At 29.1% G+C, this 21804-nt stretch overlaps 2 protein-coding genes across 6 annotated transcripts in view; both read right to left on the bottom strand.

Moving 5' to 3' along the window:
* AdamTS-A (ADAM metallopeptidase with thrombospondin type 1 motif A) overlaps positions 1–9506 on the bottom strand; it is a 47900-nt gene extending 38394 nt beyond the window's left edge. For 2 of the 4 annotated variants that reach the window (XM_067347467.1, XM_067347468.1), the window contains exons 1-2: positions 7627–9504; positions 2904–4063 (exon numbers count right to left, since the gene is read on the bottom strand). In XM_067347467.1, the coding sequence (XP_067203568.1) occupies positions 2904–3159 (256 nt within the window). In that variant the 5' untranslated portion in view covers positions 3160–4063; positions 7627–9504. Of the gene's footprint in view, positions 1–2903; positions 4064–7626 lie in introns of all 4 variants that reach the window. The other 2 variants (XM_067347469.1, XM_012364140.2) reach the window with 2 other exon arrangements.
* Positions 9507–9562: 56 nt separating this feature from the next.
* LOC105670589 (7SK snRNA methylphosphate capping enzyme-like) lies at positions 9563–17898 on the bottom strand. 2 transcript variants are annotated; one of them, XM_012364192.2, is made up of 5 exons: positions 17676–17898; positions 16395–16944; positions 15141–15935; positions 13406–13624; positions 9563–11866 (listed from the first exon to the last, which is right to left on the bottom strand). In XM_012364192.2, exons 1-5 carry the CDS (start codon positions 17777–17779, stop codon positions 11354–11356), a joined length of 2181 nt encoding a protein of 726 aa, XP_012219615.1. In that variant the 5' UTR covers positions 17780–17898; the 3' UTR covers positions 9563–11353. The 2 variants fall into 2 exon arrangements, with proteins under 2 accessions (XP_012219615.1, XP_067203571.1); XM_067347470.1 differs by lacking the exon at positions 17676–17898 and adding an exon at positions 17397–17544.
* Between the last annotated feature and the right edge of the window lie 3906 nt (positions 17899–21804).

The following is a 21804-nucleotide window of genomic DNA, read 5'->3' as shown; positions in this document are numbered from 1 at the left end:
TAGAGAGAAGAGATTTAAAGTGATAAAATCTAAACTTACAAAAACAAACACAATAGCTTAATCAAATTTAAAAGTTTGTTGAATGAGGAGCATGCCTTTCTTTAATTTAATTTTCAAAAAATATTGGAAACTTAAACATACAAATTATGTAAGAAAACCAAATTATATGTCAAAATATGAAAGAGGATTTATCTTATAGAAGAAAAAATTAAATATTATAATTCAAGCTGTAGAAAAGCTATAGAATTGATATAAAAATGTTTAGCAAATTCAGTTGTTTACTTCCTAAAATGTTTTTTAATATCTATTTTAAGAGAGAGGAGAGGTTCCGAGGGTTTAAAAATATCTATTTTAAGAAGAAGTTCTAAAGGGTTTAAAAAATCGATGTTTTTTAAATATATCCAAATTACATCGTTAAAACAATTTTTTTTTTAAATTCGTAAAGTTAAGGAACTCATATCATCAGATTCAGAGCAAAAGATGAATTCGCTCGATGGTTGGCACCAGTTACGACGACGTAGTCGTCGATTTAGCTGATGGATATGTCATTTTACATTTTTTTTCAGTTTTTAACTTTTTAACTGAGTGTTTAGACTATAGATATGTCTAAAATATCTTCTAATGATTAAGGGTGCAACTAATATTATATCATCCACAAGTCTATAATATATTTTAGGTTTTACTCGTAACTTTTCTATTGCCTCTTCCTCGAAATTTTGCATTGTAATGTCATCGATAATAGAAGAGTGGTGAGTTCATGGGAATGTTAAAGATTTATTGTAAATGGTGTTGTTAAATTTGAAAAATCTAAAGTTAAGAATTAATCGAATAGCTATAATGAATTTATCTTGTGAAATCTGAGCTTTTTGGATATAAATTTCCATTTTTTTAAGAACTTTCCATCTTTTTGAAATACTTTTAACAGCCGATCCTGTTGGAATGTTTTTAAAAAGTGACACTAACAAGGTTAGTTTGCATTGTAATTTGATTTCATTATTGTGTTTTTAAATCTTTTTACAAATTCATGACTATTGGTAATATAACTGTTTAGAGATGCTGTCGTAAGTGATCGTATATTATGTACATATGTTGCTAACAAATAAAGTATACTGTTAATAGATAAGATATATATTATATATATTATAATTCTGAAATGTCTGATTTTTGAGTCTCTAGCATCCCGTATGCTCTAGGCAAGATTCCGTCGTTAAACAACTAGCATTTATAAATCGTTTATAATCATTGTAATATTTGTTTTTTTTTACCTTACTGAGAGGAAATCATTTGTCAGTGTTCTGATTGAAATTTTTTTAATTATCTTCTATGTGTCATTATCCGCAACCATTTCTTTCATTTTAGAAATATATTCTGATTTTTTTAAGACTACTGTTATATTTTTTTGTCTGCTCTTGTGAATGAAATTTCTGAATAGTCTTTCATAAATTTTTTTAAAATATTAGTTAAAAAGTTTAAAGGAAAGCGTTTTCAATAAGAATATATAAATTATAAAAAACAAAAGAACTTTTTGTAGGATTTAAAAAATGACATCCTGAACTAGTATCTTGCGTTCATAAAAGTCAACGTGTACTATCAATAAAGAAGAAACTAACATCAGAAAGGAGATAATATAACATTGGTGTTTTGTGTTTTTTAAGTTCCTACAAACAATATAAATCCGAAAACCTACAACCATTTATTTAGTAAATTCACTGAAGATTTTAAAACTGCATAAAAAATTTTGTGCCTTTGCCATCAACTGTCAAAGAAGATTGAATACGAGATAACGGAAGACTCAAAAATCGAAATATTAACATCCATAATCTACAAAAATAATATCAATTTTTAAAAAATTTCTATTAGAAAAAAAAACATAAAAGTTAATGGATCAATTAAATAAAAATTGCAGCGACAAAACTGAATGCATGTGTGGTGAAACATTTAAATATTGGATTTAATACAATACATTGGATGCATGAGAATTATGTATTTATAAATTCAGCATCAATTTGCTTATAACTGCGATGTGTGTGGCAAAAAAATATTTGCTAATAATTAAACTATCTGTCCAGAATTACCCACCACTTTAAAATTATTATTTTTATTTACTGTTATAACATTTTTTTCACACTATAATATTATCATGATTTTATGTTTAAGATTAAGATTTTAAAGAAAAATACATTTCCTTTAATTTTAACCAGTTTTTATCTTATTTTCTCATTAATAATAATTTTCAAAACACGTTTGAATTAAGTATCGAATTAACGAGGCTGCCCACCTTTTCTCTATTAGTTTCAAAAAATTTTTTTAAATCTAGTTTTGTATCTCTCTCTCTCTCTCTCTCTCTCTCTCTCTCTCTCTAAACCTTTGTAAATTCACCCAGTAAACACAAAGTAACAGTAATATAACATTAATGTTATAATTTCCCACTCAACAATATAATTGTTACGTGCAAGGCGTATATTGCAGTTACGTTGTTGAGTGGGAAATTATAACATTGATGTTATGTTACTGTTAGCTTGTGTTTACTGAGTAGGCTTCTATGCTTATCTTGTGGCTTTTTAATGACAATATCGCAATTATCGTTACGTATTATTGCACAAATAGAACATATTATATAATAACTATACAACTGATGATCAGTTGAGAAAAACGCAAGTAATCATGGACATTAGTTGCCCCACAAAAAAATAAATGTATTTTTTTCATCTGATGTAGTTTACTAATCATAAAATACAAAATTTGTTGCCTGCATGGCAATTAATATCTGCCATTTTGCTTAAAATCCATCCACAAAAAAGTGAATAAATGCAAAAATAAAAGTGGATCAGAATTATACAGATCCGCGCTAAGATTTGAATAAGTAAAAGCGCAAGCCTTTTGAATAAGTAAAAAAAACTCACCTTCGTTTGTATAATTCTGCTCAATCGATTCGATCGACATAATCAAATCTGTCGTGGCAACGCGCGAACCGCTGATCTGCCTTTGTTGCGTCTCATCAATATTGTTATTAATTGATAAATTCTTCCGCATTTGACTGAGATTCTCGATTTTATCCACATTACGCACGTCCGACCACAAGACTATCAGTAGTATCACGAGCAATATGATAGCGACGGTCGCGCCGATCGTGGCGATGCGGTTTGAAATTCGCGACATCTCTGATTTTTTACCACTATCACCAATACACTGTCGTCTCTATTCATTCATATTTCAGTTTCTCTGCGCTATTCAGAACAATTCACTGATGCATTTAGATACATATCACCGAGAGATTAATCTTGCATCAATCTCACCACACAACGTGTCGCTCACTGACTTTAATCCATCATTCTGAACGCGTCGAAACGAGCAGAGCGAACAACAGATATTGCCGAACCATTTCGAAAAGCCCAAGAATGTTCTAGTGCACCTTCTCATATGACCATAAAACCCTCGCAACAGCCAAAGGATTTCAAGGTCTCTCTTCCTTCTCTCGAATCTCGTTTTCCTCGCATACGACGACTTGCAGCCGACAGAATGCAACCAGGATCATCCATTAAAGAACGCGCCGACCCCTCCCCCCTCCCTCCCACTCTCTCTCTCTCTCTCTTTCCTTCTTTCTCTCTCTCTCTCTCTCTCTCTTTCTCTCCCCTCTCCCCCTTCTCTCTTTCTTGCAGTGTTATCTTCCTCGAAGCGCCACAACAATATCATACAAGTATCGAGGTTATTACTTCGTGACTAGCCGGCCGAAAGAGTTGCAACGCATCCCATGCCGAACGTGCTTGAATCTTCAAGGACGGATATCATAGCTCATTGGCGCGTTTCAATTCGATCGTTCTTCTTGCGTCTCACACGAACAGAAACTTACATCTCCGGCTTCGTTGCGTTTCTTCTCTCGATGATCGTGCGCAGAACATTTCAACCAAGTTGAAACGGTGAGGGCACACGTAATCGGGTCAATGATCGACAATAACGACAACCAAGATTGGAAATTCTTTATTTTCACGTAGGGCAATGTTGCGAGCGAAGTTAGCGTTTATTCGTGTATGGTTCAGTCTAGGGTTACTCTAACGGCACTTTCCTGAAACAAAACAAATAGTTTTTATTTTAAAAAAAAGTTTTTAAAAGGTAGAGATTACTAGTTTAACAATTTTTGTAAGCAAAAGATTAAATTGAAATGCAAAATTAAATTAAATCGCGTAATTTAGAAGTAATTTTTATTGATCATGTAATGTTATCATATACGTTTAATGTTATTATATACGTGTTTTTTTATGTTATTAGTGGGTTTAATAATTTTTCAAAATTTAGAAAATAATTAGATGTAGATACATAAAAAAATAGATTATCCCAAAATGCATTTTTTCCAATATAACCATCTTAGAAAAATATTAAAAATATAATTTTACAGTAGTATTAAATTAAAAGTATTATATAAAAAATAGTAGTATATAAAAGTAGTATATAAAAAATAAAATATTTATTCCGTAATATATAATAATTAATTTCTAAAAATTAGTTTTATTATGCATAATACACTACACATGTTTATCATCATTGTGTAATAAAAACTTCTTAATCCAAAAATTAATAGATGGATTTCTTTTCCAATAGTTGTATTTAATCATAAGTCATAAAAATTTCTCTTTCAAACGCTTCTATTTTATTTTAGTTTTCTAAGAGCGCATAAATCGTACATAATGAGCGTATTTTATTATAAATGTATTATATGAGACAATCTCAGCAGATATTTTATTTTTTTAAGAACATAATTTTTTAAATAAAATACTAAACATTTAGAAAATATCTAAATCCGTCGCCTTCATTGAATAAACCACCGAATAAAATATAAATATAGCTTTTATTTTTGTCTCTTTTAGACAGACTTTCTTAGAGATATTTTTAGTGAAATACTTGAGTTTTGAAAGAAGAAAAAGCTTAAAAATCCACTGCGTTACCAAGGCTAAACGAATGAAATATATTGAAAGCTGCTCGACGCGTGGCAGCCGACCTCGAAATCTCTTAAGGTCTGGGTCAAACTATTCTCATCGTATATATTGCATGCACTAAGTTTGATCAATCGATCAGACGATCAATAAATCTTTGTCTTAAAATTTCACGCAATCCATGTGATTTATCATCTCATTCGCTTAGATATAACATATAATATAGCTTCCGCATATGTGTGTGTTGACCATTTTTCCCACCAATAAAAGATACCGAATAAATTAACGACGATGAAGAGGATATCGAGCCAACGCCAGTTGTATTTGCTTTATATATAATCTTCTATATTTAAACAATTTTCATACATTTTGGTCACAATCTGACCATCTTCAGTGAAATACTTCAGTAAAATACATTGCAAATTTCGTCCGATATAATAGAATATAGTTGAGGTCAATACTCTGAGACTGTAATTGTTGTAACTAGATGTTAATAGTTAGCAAGACAGTCCAGCGGACGACTGTGCAAGTACCGAATACTTTGCTATACATATTTAAATGTACAATCATGTGTCTAATGTAAGCAAATTTCTCATTTGTTTGATCTTTACATAACTGATAATTTAAAATATATATATAAATATATATACATTGAGAAAAATATTCTGTTTGATTCAACAAATCGTCTATTCGATTTTGGACGAAACAGATCTGGTTGAATCTATTAGAATTTCTATTCATGCAACAAGATTCTAGTAGATTCAATCAGAATCTGTTTTGTTGAATCAAACAGAACATTTTTCTCAGTGTATATATATATATATTTTTTTTTATAAATTATAATAAAATTAATGTGTACAATTTATACTTGATTTATATACAATCAACTAAATAAAATATCTTTATCTTTCATTTCTATTGCGATAAAACTTGACAATAATATGTGTATCTTCGAAATCATTGTGACACAATGCTAACAGAAGTCATCTTCTGCGCGACAGTTTTTCCGACAATTAATGATAATGCAATTTAAATTACGTTATTGCTTGTCTGTCTTTACATTGTCTTATCGGGCCGAAACTTCTCGCCAACAAATACTTTGATCAAAAGAGCTACGAACGTCACACAGTCTTGCAACGCTGCAGAATGTATTAAAATTAACATTGAACACGCCATCACGTTCTTTATCATAGCTTCGTCATATAAATTTTTATTCAGTTCTCATGCATTGCTGTTGACAAAGAACGGATCAACACTGGATCAACATTTTTTCATTTATTTACGAGTTTATCGATAGCAGCAGTTGATTGACTTAATATTCAAGATTAAATATTAAAAAACACAAATTTTAAAAACTGTTTTTATTTTGAAGTCATTATTTAAATAATGTTATGTAAATAATGTTAAATAATGATTTTATTTAAATAAAGAAAAACCGAGAAATAGAGAAAAGGATGTGAACAAATAAATCTTTGTTGCATAATTATTGTATAAGGAAAAAGAATGTAAAAGAATTTTTTACATTATTTATATAAGAAACTAATAAGTTATGTAGTAAAATTTCAAAATACCCAAATATATCAGTTCTCTCAATGTTAAAAAAATTAATGTTTCATTATTTATCTAATTTTTTTAAATTTACAAGTACTTGCTTGGTGATTAGCGGATGACGCGCCTATTGACATTAGATCAATGCTGTCCATTGTCAAACAATTTCCCCCAAATAAATTACATTGTATAATGTTGCGTCGGTTTAACCGATCCGATTTTCCACTGGTGGTTTGCCCAAATATTATGTGAATCAGTTTAACGTTAAAAGAATCCATACATGAGACATAAAACTGAACAAGACAACAAATAAAACTAGATAGAAATATGAAGTATACATTTTCTTCCGCCTGCTTTTAAACTCGCATCAGTTTACATTCCCGTTTAACGCATCTCTTTCGACCAACTTTGTCATATGTGCTACGAGCTTCGACTTCAAATCTTCGTAATGCAAATACTTGCAAGCAATGATTATCAGATAATTCTATCTGTGAAATATATTTTACGATACAAATTATTTGAAATTTGCTATTAAAAAGAAAGTGCGGAAAAACGAGCGAACTAAAATATCTCAAACTTACATAAAATATCAATTGAAGGCATTATTATTCTCTCTATCTTATATTTAATAAATTTATTATTTATTAAAAGGTTATTTTTCTCATTCATTCTAAATAAAAAACCAAAGTCGACGCTGTCTTAAATGTTAATTGACAAAATAAAAATTCTATTACAGAATGAAACATTTTCGAACATTTTTGGATCTTTAATTCGTGTCTTTTTAAAATATGAATTTAAATGTTTCGATAATAAGATCATCAATTGTATGGTGCGTGTGTAGCGCGATGGTGTATGCGCGCGCAACAGTGTGTGTCTCTAAGCCTAAAAATACAAATTTAAATATTGCGTAACGCCGCGATATGACGGCGGTAACTACATACTCATTTTCACGGGCAAAGAGTAGGAAGGCAGATACACCTAACGAACACAAATACTCAAGAAAATTTACATGCGACGCCTCAACGCGGTGACGATTTCATCGCTGAGAAATACAAACTCAGCCCGCGTTTTACTTCGCCTCGTGTCTTCGTTATTCGCTACACATTCGAGATACACATAAATCGGCCGGCAAATTGTGAAAGAGACTTACCACAGCAAGCAAACGTAGATCAGAATATTGCTAATACAGGTGAACGACGAATCCAAGCAATGAGATTCGCGACAGATTGATCGAGATCGTTGCGTTCACCAGATCGATATATTGATGGTCATCCGCCGTCCTATTGTTGATAATTAAAAGTAATTTCTCCGAAAAAATTTTTCCGAAAGAGAAGAAACATGCAACGTGAGCGCAAGCGCGAATCGAGAAGCAAGTACAACGAGCGAGCGAACGCGCACGAACATACCAATCTGACCTGCTCGTACGGACGGACTGAAGCCTGAAAGCTGCTCGGCGCGCCGATTCTCCATTTCATCCTTCCCCGCCCCATTCCTCACCATGCAACCTCACCAGCCAGGGACAATGATCTCACCGCCGTCGTATAATCCATGCTACTCCTCCGCTACCATCTAACAAGCAACGCTTGATAGCACTGCGGTTTCATGTACCAAAGATACCTGCTTTTCGCCGAATACTTATTAATGGAATCATTTTTCATTTTTTTTTGTACTTCCATATGAAACAATAAGTTTTAAATATATTTATAAACTATATACTCGCAAGAAAGTGATCACGACATGTGCATATGTAACATAAGAAAAACTAATAATTTCTTAACATAAGAATTTTTAAAAATTGTGATGTCACAATTCGGGAGAAGTTTTATTATATTTGTAAATTTTTAGAAGCGTATATACTTTAATCACAACTGTTACGTTTTGCAACCATGCAATTTTCTATCTGAACTTATTTCGTGTATGATATTATCGTGTATAACATTAATCAATAAAAGCGCGTTTGCAAATACATTTTTCAAATTTTTAAATAATTTTTAATTAATTACTTAAATACACATACATATTATTTGTTGTTGCGTAATAAAACAAAAATATTTTTTATATTTGTGAATATTTTTATTGCAAATATAAATGTATTACCCAAAACTAATTAATGTTTCTATTAAATGATAATATGTCTAATTACTTTTAATACCATTAAACACTCGATAAAGATGCACTTTTCGTAAAAAAGAATTTGGCTCATTGCACGTTTTTACAGGCAATCTATATAAAAATACTTTAATTAAATTTTTTTTAATTAGTTTGAAGAAAATAATCGAGACTGAATTCTTCAAGAGATCCCAAGTATCAATTATACACATAAAAAGAAGAAAATATCACTAATATATTATAGACTAATCATCTTAATCTCCGGACACCAACTTTATAAAAAATGTGTGGGCTTACATGAAGACATCGTAAAAGTATAATGTTTAAGTTAAAACAGCTAGTTTGGCAGATTAAACTTGTATGGTGGGGTTATCTCTCAAGAATACGTGTCCCACCAGCCATGGAGATATCAGACTATTAATGACAACGATGGCGGCTGGATAACTTCCTGGTGTCGTTGCATATTACACACATTTTTACCTGCATCTAATATACCGTTATGGAAAATGATTAAACAATTAAGATTAATATATTTTCTTCAAATTTTAAGTATCCCGAATACTGAAAAAAATTACTCAAATGCTGCGATTTTTTTTTCGTAGTGGCCTGCATGTTAATGAATCGTTAATGCATCCAAAAAAATACCGATTTCTATTGGAAAACATTAAATAAATGTTTTAAAAATTTTTTTTCTAATTTTTCGTTATGTAATAGCTCAATCATGCGTGTTTTTCGATAGAAACAGAATGATTACCGCCGGAATTAGCATTATCTAAAGCGTACCACGACTTAATTTGACCGTACAGCATAAAAATACAGGTATCTAATTGTAAGATAAAAAAATCGTGATATTTTGGGAAGCGACGTAAAGACTAATTGTGTAGGCAATACAAACACACAAATTGCTTGTAGCTTGCAACAACGTGACAACACTTCTGAGGTAAAAAAGAAAAGTATGCAATAGAAAAACAAATTGGTGACTTAAAGTAATTCTCTTTATTAATATCTTTTTTATTATAATATGATGTACATCATGATAAGCGTTTCTCATTTGTATCGATTGATCTTTAAAACATTCAAGAACTTCTTCGCAGATTCTTACTATATAGTATCATTATTAAACCTATTCTTTTCTCAGTTGTAATATGTTGTATTTTCTGCACTTAAGACGAAGCAAATAATATATACAGGCAAAGAAAAGAGAAAAATTATAAAAGTTACATTAAAAAATTGTGCAGAATGTCCAAAAATCCTTACATATTTTGGAAAAACAAAGTAAATTAAAAAAGATTTCTTAATGATATGATTGTATATTTTTAAACAAAATACAGTATTAAGTCCAAAAAGAATAACATTATCAACTCAAGACTTTATAATTATTTTCCAAATGTACTTTCGCATTTTGTAAAGAAATATAATCATTTCATTAAAAAATTTGTTTAAAATTTCTTATTTTATCAAAATACAAATACTCTAAGAACAGTATATGTAAAAAAGAAAATAATATCAATTCTTTTCTGGCACTGTAAAAAAAAGAGCAAAATGAATTATTCTGTTGAACATTACTTATCAGACTTACTTCACCATTAAATTGATAAAAAAATACGCTTTTCTAATACGTTATTTTTATTTAACCTTATATTTAATAAGATTAAATATTTATTATGTTTAAGAAACAAAATAAATATTTAATAAAATTAAATATTTATTATGTTTAAGAAACAAAATAACATGCATTTATTATGTTTAATAAACAAAATAATATAAAACAAAAATAACGCATAAACATTTTGATGATCTATTTCTATTGCATCTAATTTTGAAAAGAGAAAAGGAGGAAGATGGAATAAGAGATAGGCAAAAAGAAAAGAAAAAAATAGAAAGATTCAGTATAATTAAGCGAGCCAATATATCATAACAATCTTCTAATCTCTAATTCTAAAATTACACAACTATACAACTTTACAATCTATTGATTTGATCATTATCACTGACTGGCATTTTAATCTTTGCTTTTCCTTTTTTTAACATAATTCATAATTTCATCAATTCGACGTGATTTTGTTAATAAGTACTAGGTTTTGATATCATATGTATAGATGCGTAATAATGACCCTTACGCTTATTAAAGATTAAATTCTCATACTATAGACGCGGTATAATAATCTTTACATAACGCATTAATTAGATTTCTTAATACTTTGGTAAAACAAGGATAAAAATATTATAAAAAATCGAAAAAAAAAGAAATAGAAAAAGAAAAAAATACCAAACATAGATAAAAAGAATTAAAGCTATGAGAAATAAAATATATGGATCGATGTTTTGTCTCTTTTTCTCTTTTTTTATTAATCGTATTTCAATATAGCTATTCCTTATCTTTTATGAATAAATCACAGATAAGAAAGCACAACAGATAATTTATAATATTGTATAGAAACTTGTAATAAAATAAACCAAAAGTTAAAAGAATAAAGAAATTTTGTGAAACATTTTTTTTTATTAAAAAAAAAAAAAAAAAAGAATTTTAAAAACTGAAGCAATTTATATCATTTTACGTTGACTTTAATTTTTTGTATGGATACGGAAAAATACTTTCAATTAATATTTTTTTCTCTTTCTCTTCCTTTTTCTTTTCTTCTTTCAGCCGTCATCTTTATCTATTTCTTAAGTTATTAATATTGTTTTCTTTTCCCTCTTACAATTTTTCTTTTCTTTACTGCTTCAAACCGTTCTTCTTCTTCAACTATATTTTCTTTCTTTTCCTTTTATAAATTTTCATCTTTTTCTTCTTTTATCCTTAATGCGTCAGAAGATGGAATATCCGAAGGTTGGCTATCACTATTGCGACTTGGAGTATCATAACATGGCGTAGCGCTGGGTGCATAAACGTTCGCCAACTGCTCGTATTGATTCAAATCCCCACTGTGTTGACTAATCTCCGAAATGTTACCTCTATTGATACTTTCTTTCGGAAATAATTCCAGTTCATATTTTATTCTTTCCATATCACGAATCTCTTCCTGATCTCTTCTTGTCATTCTCCCTTGACGATTTGATAATGCATTGTTAGCGACGTCATCATCGGTTTCTTCAGTCACAGTAGAAGAAGAACCACCAGCTTTGGTAAAAAGATGTATGGGTCGTTGAAATCCTTTAGAGGGATGAGAGGGGATGGAGATGACTTCGCACTTACAAAAGCCAATCTCGGAAGATAGAAGATATTGTGTAAACTTATGTGGTCGAAATTCGATGCTGTGATAATTTTTATAAATACGTTCCTGAAAGATAAAAATAAAATATAATATATATTGTTGTGCATATTGTTATTATAACCATTATTGTATGTGTGCATGCAAATATGTATATATAGATACGTATATGTACACTCGTCAGCAAAATTAAAGGATTACTAAATTTCCGCTGAAAAGTTGTCGATCTTCGAACTATTATAACTTTACAAAAAAAATCGCAATAATTTCCCTAAACTTATTTTAAAGGGAGAAATCTCTATATATAATTTGATAGTATTTGGACTTAAATATTAACAAAATTATAAAGAAATAAAGTTCTTTCCCTTCTTTGATAAATTGTGTAAATACACAAACACTTCTTAAAACGACCATGTTTGTTCTGTGAAACATTTTAAACCTCACTTTTTTACTAATAATGATTTATGCAGTTTTATAAACATTATAACACATATGTTATAAGTAAAAATATTAGGCAATGTAGAGAGCATGCGACGTGAACGGAAAGTCATAAAAAATCGGTCTAACAGGGAACGTGTTTAAGTCCATCTGTTAAAACAAGCTATGAAAAATTGATCTGTGATTTTTTTCATTGTGTAAAAATATAAATTTTAGACAATTTTTCCCAATATATCAAATGTGAGCGGTATTAGCATAACCCAAAGTATACCACAGAGAGGTTACGTGATCAGACTTGTAGCGCGCGCACGTGCGTGCATGCATTCGTTTAGAAGCGAGTATTACTCCTTCATTGCTTTATGACTTTTCGGCACTTGCACATTGATGTACATTGATGCACCGACAGATCAAATTCTTGGGAGACGTTAGGACATCGTTTCAAAGTCGTCAAAGTACATCTCTCAACGTTTCCCATTGCATACTATATACTTTTTATTTAAACAACAAATTCATATTTAAAAAATATCGAAAACGCAGGATCAACTTCTTGGATGATTTAAGTTTCCTTCGAATTTCATTGTACTTACAATCACGAATCGCGGAAAGTTTGGTAAAACCTTGGTAAAACTTCGATTCTGCTCGATATTTATTGTCCAGTAAAAGAGTATAATGTATGCAAAAATCTTTAACGCAATCTCGTTGTGGTATACTTTCGATTATGTTAGTGTAGCAAGGAGAAAATCATTTATTAATACAACAAATAAACGAAAACATTTCGAATTTGCTAAATTATATATAACTAAGAATCAAACTTTCTGGAATACAATCGTGTTTAATAACAAATTTAACATTTTTAATTCAAATGGAAGAATTAGAATTTGAAGAAAACCACACGCAAATAGAATGCCAAAATAAGGTGTAGACTATTAATAAAAGATATACATATTAATTTAAGATGACTGCTATAAGAGTGATAATATATGTATAAAATAATATAAAAGTTATTATACAAAATTATAAAATGTATGTGTATTGTGTGCATTATAATAATATATTATTTATATTTAAAAATATTTTATTCAAAATATTTGTCTCCAAAATAATAGATGCTAATGACAATTATTTGATAAACACGAGAGACCAAAAAGACATGTAAAAATCGCTACTTACCGTGAGATTCTTCTTTTTGACATAACTGGTCCAACCTTGGGGTTCCAATATAAGAACTCCGCCAGGTCGCAATTGAGCGTGCATACGTTTGAAAGCTCGTTTTAAACCAGCATCGCCAAAATTCAAGTGGATCCATTTAGTGATGGAAAGGCATAAAATCGTGTCAAATTGCGGCTGCTCTCCACACAGAAGTGAATCGTCTTCAAGCACATAATTACACTGAAAACAAATATATATGATATAATACAATTATAATTATAGTGATATATACGATTATGTAATTATAAAAGATAAAGAAACTAATATATCGCGTAAATCAACTAATATTTGCATATATAGCGGTTTTCAAAAAATTAAGTAATAAAAATATTTGCGACTTTTCATTCTAAACAATAACTTTTTAAATACAAAAACTTAAAAGTTTACTAATCACAGATTACATTTAAAATTTGATGAAGTGAGTTACGCGTATGACAATGTTAGTAAGTAATGATAATGATAAAGATATGTAATCACTAATATCTTTTACACTAACATTAAACATAAAAATTATATTGCTTATTTACACTAATTTGCAATCAATATTTTCATTACACGTTATTGCGCTGTAAGCAAGTGGATAATAACATAAATTTCTGTTTAGTGAACGAGAAATTATTAAACTATTACATACATAACTCATGGACAAGTTGTCATCTAAATGTAGCCTACGATTTTATTCAACTTTAAATTCTTATATTTTAAAAACAATTATCAAAAATTCAATAGTATTATTTAGTAATTAGTTATTTAATCCATAATAAAAAAAACATAAAACACATGAAATGTATGTTTTGTAACGAAAGTTCGAAATTGCATTGTTACACTTTTCTCGAATCAATTGATCGCTAAGTGATCGAATCAAAAACGCAATATATATTGTGAGCGACTGTCATTGAAAATATTTTGACAGTTCATATGTTAAGAAAGTAATATTAGGATAAGTCAGAAATTATTCGTAACATCTGAATTATGTTTTACTTGAAAAAATGGCGGATAATTTCTGACTTATCCTCATAAGCGTATTTGGTAAGCCTAGAATTTAAAAAATGGCCTAGAATATTAAAATGCACATTTTATCCTTTAGAATATTATATCACATTTTTTTACTGCAATGCAATGAAATCTTATATTTTAAATAAAGAAGTAATCTAAAACGTTAAAATGTACATATTATAAAATTTGGTAGCCTTGGCATTTTAATACATACTTTATTTAATGCGGTGCATTAAAGCCTTATATTTTAACCAAAAAAATGGTCAAGAATGTTAATCAGCTGATATGGAAAAATTGATTATTATAACAAAATGTTTTAAGTTCTTAGATAAATTTAATTAATTTCTTTTATTGCCAACATTTCTCGATAACTACATAGATATAACTATAAATGTTAACTATAAGGATGATTCAATTAAATATGATGAAATATAAATTTTAAATTTTATTTTAATTTATTAATAACTTTTTGGCTTCATTAGACTCTATCTGTTTTTAATCAGTTGAATTTTTTTGCTGCTATAACTATAAATAAATCACAAGAACAGACTTTTGATAAAATTGCAATAGATCTGCGTAAAAATGTATTTAATTATAAACAACTATATGTTGCATTTTCATGAGATTGTTCCTAGAATTCATATGTTTTATCACATTACATTACCTATACACATATGTTTATTATATTAAATTATATTACCTGCACAAAAGTAACGTTGTAGGGAAATCCTTTGTGTTGTTTATGTTTTGTAAATCCTGGAATATCCACAGGCCCATAACTAATTGGCATCGACATAGGAAAGAAGCTGACATCCGAAGAATCTCTCCTCTCATTGTCTTCATTGCTTGCAGGACTTTGCACACAATTAACATAATATTTCACGTTTTTCCGAGCGATATTTATCAAAGTTCTATCAATATCAATTCCTGCGACACTTTTAGCACCAAAATCCCTGGCGACTGAGAACGCAATGTGACCAATATTGCATCCGATATCCAGAATATCCTTTCTCAAAAACAATTCTTTTCGCTGTGCAAAAACTTTTAGCCTAGGATCCACTTCATGATGGGGATTTCTGTATCCATAGTACCTGTTATAATTTCCATATTGATATCTAGCGTCTTTGGGCCTGAAATTAGGCATCGTATGTTGTTGTTTCTTTTTCTTGTCCTGGCTAGGCCTATGTTGAGGTCTGGGCTTCCACGCACCGGGTTGCGGAATCACTGGACTCACTATTTTATCCTTTGCATCAATTTTTCTCAATCTTTTATCTTTTACTTCCTCCAAACCTTTTAATCGTAATTTATTCTTATCTTTCTGGGGACTCTCTGTTTTATTTTCAGTCGAACTATTTTCATTTTGGACATTTTGCATTTCTTTTAAGCTAATTCTTTCATCGAAAAGCAGTTCCATTAAAGGTTCAACTACTGCACTATTGTTGCCTTCTGTTTCCTTCAACTTTTTGGCTTCATCAGACTCTATCTGTTTTTGTTCCTAAAATATATAATACATATAAATATATTTACGATAAATATAATACACATACATATTTTATAACAATTTTAATATTAATATTAAGAATTTTAGATTTTTAAGAATCTTCAAAATTATTTTTAAAAATTTTGACACAATTAAAAATTTTTAATATTTAAAAAATTTTAACAAATTCTAATATTTATAATTTTAATTTTCAAGAACTTTAAGAACTTTAAAAGGTAATTTTTTTAATTTGACAATTATTTTAATTTTAAGATTTTAAATTTCAAAAATGATGAAAAAATTTAAAATAATTTTTAGCATTTTAAAAATATTAAGAATTTGAATAATGTAAATCACAGCTTGAAATTATTATCCATAAAAACAAATCTATATAAATGAATTATTATCTATAAGTAATTATGTGAGTATAAACAGAAATCATCTATAAATAAAAACAAACATAGCATAACTTACCATTGTTGCTTCATCCTTTCCAGATCCAGAAGAAGCTCTCTTTCTTTTCCTGTTTCTTCGTTTAGAATTTTTTTTTGTGGGTGAAATTAGCTGCTTCTCGTACTCTTCATTGTCATTGCAATTTGTTAAATTCAATGGATCACATATATTTGGAGGAATAATCACCTCAATTACCTCCTTTTTGTGCTTTGGAGTGGGAAGTGGACTTGATTTAGGAGTCACTGCATTCATAGCCCTATTTATTTCTTCATCTTGCATGCTATTTAAATTTAAGGGATCACAAATATTACCACCAAGCAAAAATTTTGTAGGGGGTATAATCATACCCTCCTTCTTTCTACGTTTATAAGGTGGAAAGAACTTTCCACTGCTGTTAAAGCTGCTCTGAGGACGTTTTCTGTTACTGAACTTAAAGTGACGATTATCATCATGCTTATTGTGCTTCTTGTGTGAAGGATTGAAAGCTTTTCTAGATTTTTCGTTCTCTTTCTTATTGTTTTGCCCCATCTTCGGAGGACGATCCACTTGTACAGAAGACATTTTACTTAATCTGAAAAATTAGTAGTATAAATAACATAAAAAGTATAAAGATAATAAAAGTACAAAAATGTAAAAATAATATCTATTTTTAATTAATTAATTAGCTGTTATATATGTTAAAGAAAAAGAACCACATAAAAAAAGTTCACTTAATGAGGAAAAAAACAACAGAAAAAATTTACAAAAATGATAGAAAAAGGCTAGAAATAAGAAATAAATTAGTTTTATTTCTTGTAATAATATGATTCAAAATCATATGCAAATTATATTTAAAAAATATAGATCTTATGTATCAGAATTATAAATGTTTATTAATTTATTTTAGTCAAACCACACTGAAAGATTTATCAATATATTAAATGTACCATATAAAAGAAAAAAATTTATGAACTTTGAACTATATAATTCCAATTCATAATAAAATAAATGTTACGTATAAACATTGTTGTATTTCTTTCTCACTTTTTATATATATTATATTTATCATTAAATATTCCAAAAAAATATTAAAAATGTGGAAAATGCAGTAAAAACAAATTAACCACAATAAATAGCACTTTCTACACCTTCTACACTCCGTTAAAACTCGATCGCATGATATTACGCATGCGCTACATAAACGACCGATCAGCCGCAGTCACTGCCGCTGCCGACAACTCGTTGTGAATTCACAACATCCGACATTACGGATTTTCTCCCAGGTCGACATATGCGTCCGCAATTACAATTATGTATACTTACATGGACAAACAGCTATTCCCGTCGGCTTTTCTCTCCCAATCACTCAAACAACTGTCTTCACGACGTTTTTCCTCGCACACCTCATTCCCAATGGTCACATCCATGTGACGCGTACCAGTTTACGATGGCGAATAGCTGCTCATCGAAGACGAGTAGCGACCGAGAGCTCGCGCCGCACCACAACGCCATTTTCCAGTAGTCCTGACTAGCATGGTCGTATTAATGATACGCGAGACCCTACGAAAAGAAAATTTTTTAAAAAATTTTTTGTTAAATTATTTTGATAACCTTTCAGGTTTCAGAGAAATATTTTTTTTATATAAATGTTCTTTCTAAGTAAATAACAAAATATAATTAACAATAAATTTATTTTCGATTTTTTTATTATTTCAAATAAAGTTATAAATTCTAAATTCTAAAAATAATATAAAAAATATTATACTTGAGAAAAAATTATTACAACAAATTGTATAAACAATTTTAAAATAAGAAAAGCACTTGAAAAGCATCATAGTTAATTGTAAATGCAATATAAGCTTGTATCCGACTATGTAATTTGTTACAACAATTCGATTGCCGCAATAAATTGCCGCAACTTTTTTGTTATCATACACAATTTTCGGAAACAATTTGATTGCACAAAATTTAGATTCAGTTCTAATTTTAGCAATTAATTGCATGCAATTGTAGTAATATTTTTATTGTGTATTTAGTTTAAAAAGACAATATTATAGTATTTTGTGTCGTGCTAATATAATCATAGTATTTTATTCTGTTGAAATAATTTAGATTATATCTAAATTTGTTAGAAATGTTACTTTAGTTGCATATAGTGTAATAAATCTCAAAAATAATTGCTGCAACTAATAAGTTGCGGCAGTTAAATCGCTGCAATAAGTTACATGAAAAATTGCTTAGTCTGAAATGCTGGCTTTACAATATATACAATAAATTACATTATTCCAAAATTCAATTATACAGATTAATAGATTTAGGAGTATACGCCAAGTATCATATGTGATTGTTAGCATTACGTTTTTTCTGTAATATTCCAAATACTTATTTCATATACATTACAACTTATTCCATATACATTCCACATGTGACGTTAACTAATAACAATTTATACATGCTATAAAATTTCACTCAAATTTAAGAGCATTCTAACCGGGCGCCTCACTCGCTCAGCTACGTAGTGAGAGGCGTACACTATACATATTTAAAGTTCGACAAAATCTGTAATGTCAAAACTGGGTCATCCCCTTGTTAGCATAAAAGCACTTTTTCTATTCACATTTATAAATTCTTTAGCATTATTATACACGTCTTATATGTTTGTTTATTGCATTAATAATTTTACATTTTTTAAATTTTATTGCAAGGCATTTAATTATTTTACATTAATAAAATTAAGTACGTTAATTGTCAATTTAATTTATGTTTTATTGTATTTCATAATACTCAATAATGCTTCAACATATGATATTTAATGAATCATTCTTCTTTATGCAATGCTATGCGGCATAGTCTGTAATCATCTAGTTTCGCTTCTTTTTTCTTTAAATGCACATATCTTACGTATACTTTTTGAGAATTTTTTTGTTTTTTTTTTCTATTATTATTTCTGTATACTGCTTTAAAAGAGTTCTAGTCTAGCAAGTTTAAGAAATCTATTTTATTTTTTTGCATTTCCTGAATTCTTTATGTATTTAAAATATGTGTATGAAGGAATTTTTCGAAATTTAGAAAATTCTCGGAATTATACATTGAATGGAATGAGGCGTAGAGACAACATGTGCTCGAAGTTCAAATACAAGATGGCTTTATTTAGACGAGTTTGAAAACTTTCGACAGATTCAGATCGGTTTATAGGTAAAATATAGATAACACACAAATACATTTATATTCTATTGTTATGTGAGTCTGTTCTTGAAAATGGGTTGTATTCTTCTGTTTTAAAGTTTTTAATGAAAGCTCAGTTCTTCTTGTACTATCAGAGCCAGTGATGCCAGATTTGAGACGCAAACAGCAAGCAGCAAAAAGATTAGAGACATAACTCCAATCTTTACCCATACATCTAAAAATGCCAAAAATGTCACCACCAGATGTCTCTGAAACTAGTAAATTACTTTTCCAAGGCTTTTACTTTAAGCATTTCCGAAGATAATGTAATCTCAACTTATAAATTAGGTAAAAATAATAAATGAATATCATAAGTGATTCTTATAAGTACTAATACTACCTAACACTGAAAACGTCAAAGAAAATACAATCTACACATAACCTAAGATTTGTTCATGTTGCATGCCCCAACATGCTCCTACTCGTTCCAATATGCTCAAATCTATAGTATTACGTTACGTATATTATAGATTGGAGCGTATCGGAGCGAGTAGAAGCATGTTGGAACATGCGACGCGAACAAACCTTTAGGCGCTTGAAAAGCATTTACATGCGCAAAGGTTCTTTGCGCACGCAATTTACTGACACTAGCGCCACCAGTGATGCCATTTGTAACCGCGAGCTACACACAAACAATCGAGAAGCGTATCCATGTGCACTCGGCGGGCCTCGGCGCAATCAATCGATTCTTTTCACCTATTCTGCGAAAAATATTTAAGCAGATTATATAAAAAAATATTCTATGAGATACTTCATGTTTCATGTAAAAATATGTCTCAGTATAAAATATTAAAATATTTAAAATGTAAAATTAACTCTTCAATGATCTTATTCGAATACTTTTCGAATATGCAGAACGAAAAGAGGATTTACTGTGAGGCTTATTGTGCATGGACCTGATATAGATAATTAACGATAAATTTAAAAAATCTGACCGATTTTTAACACAATTATCATCATAAAACTTTAAACAAAATTTTCACGAAACCATATTGTCAAAATTGATGAGCGTAATATCTCTGAAACGAGTCAACTTCGATTGTTTTTGTAAAAGATAATTTTTACTAATGCATAAACGTAAAATTTATAACAATATTTAAAAATTACTATTTTTTTATGAGTCTGTAAAAAAGAGGCAAAAAATTAACTTCCAACTTTAAAATGCCGCCATTTTATACATTTTGTTTTTAATTTTTTAGGTTTTTACAGCAGAGAATTTTATTAACTTTAAGAATATCTTTAGTTTTTTCGTTTGATATCAATGGTTACGGTGTTTTCACGTTCATCGATTAATCTATAATTGAAACTGTTCTATTTTATAGAATGTTTCGTTTTTCATTTATTTTTATGTTATCATTAAAGTGCATTCGCCACTTGTTCAACTCTATTCTTATTCATTAGTTTCGAAAAAATAGAAATTTCTAGAAGTGAATTCATGGATCAATAATTTTTTATTTTATACTTTCATACTTGTCCCATCAAAATAAATATTCCAAGCAACTTCTTTATTTAAATATACAAAATATTCTTTTATTTTCTCTGTTTTAAGTCAGATTTATGTTTATAACATTTTGTGAATAATAAATATTTGTCTCTCCTCACATAGTTTCTCGAGAAAAACTCATTTCCAAATACATATAATTAACTGCTTCTTGGATATTACAATATTTTTTAATAATGGAAATGTACCAGCATTTCCTTTAAATAGTTTTAAATTGGGAAAAGTATCCTTCTCTGTCCATACTTCAGTTATAGATGCTTCAATCTATGAATTCTGTCTTCCAATCTTCACTATCACTTGAAATATTGTATTTCTTATTCATTTTATTTTTCTTCGTTTAATAACATCTCTGACATCAGGAATGTCATTAAGTTCATTTTTATTGAAAATATTGCTCGGCATATCCGATAAATCGTCAAATAATAGTCCTTCACTTCCATTTTTTGTATGAGACATTTTTCTATTTTTTAAAAATTAAGAGCTATAAACTAACAAAAATTATTCCTTCAAAAATGTAGGATGCTGGCTTTCAGATAACAAAATAGCTTAGACAGTAGTACGATCAACGCAATAAAACTGACTGATTTATCTTTTTTTCGAACCAATAATACCGATTATAATAAAATGCAAATATGAGAAAATTTGAGTCTTGTGACCCAGCCTCAATAGTCATTTCAGTAAACACGAGATATTTCATGAGCCATATGCAACGAGTTAATTGTTGAA

The sequence above is a fragment of the Linepithema humile genome, chromosome 1, assembly GCF_040581485.1.
Source record: "Linepithema humile isolate Giens D197 chromosome 1, Lhum_UNIL_v1.0, whole genome shotgun sequence".
Lineage (NCBI taxonomy): Eukaryota > Metazoa > Arthropoda > Insecta > Hymenoptera > Formicidae > Linepithema > Linepithema humile.
The sequence above is the reverse complement of the archived record's forward strand: the minus strand, read 5'-3'. Positions and strand labels throughout refer to the sequence as shown.

What these genes read in the sequence shown, in the direction of transcription:
- LOC105670589 (XM_012364192.2), bottom strand. Translation starts at nt 17,779, where the DNA reads ATGGATGTGACCATTGGGAATGAGGTGTGCGAGGAAAAACGTCGTGAA. An exon ending in GAAAGGATGAAGCAACAATG is followed by an intron (nt 15,936 to 16,394) that starts GTAAGTTATGCT and finishes TATATATTTTAG; the next exon opens with GAACAAAAACAGATAGAGTC. An exon ending in TCAAAAAGAAGAATCTCACG is followed by an intron (nt 11,867 to 13,405) that starts GTAAGTAGCGAT and finishes TTTATCTTTCAG; the next exon opens with GAACGTATTTATAAAAATTA.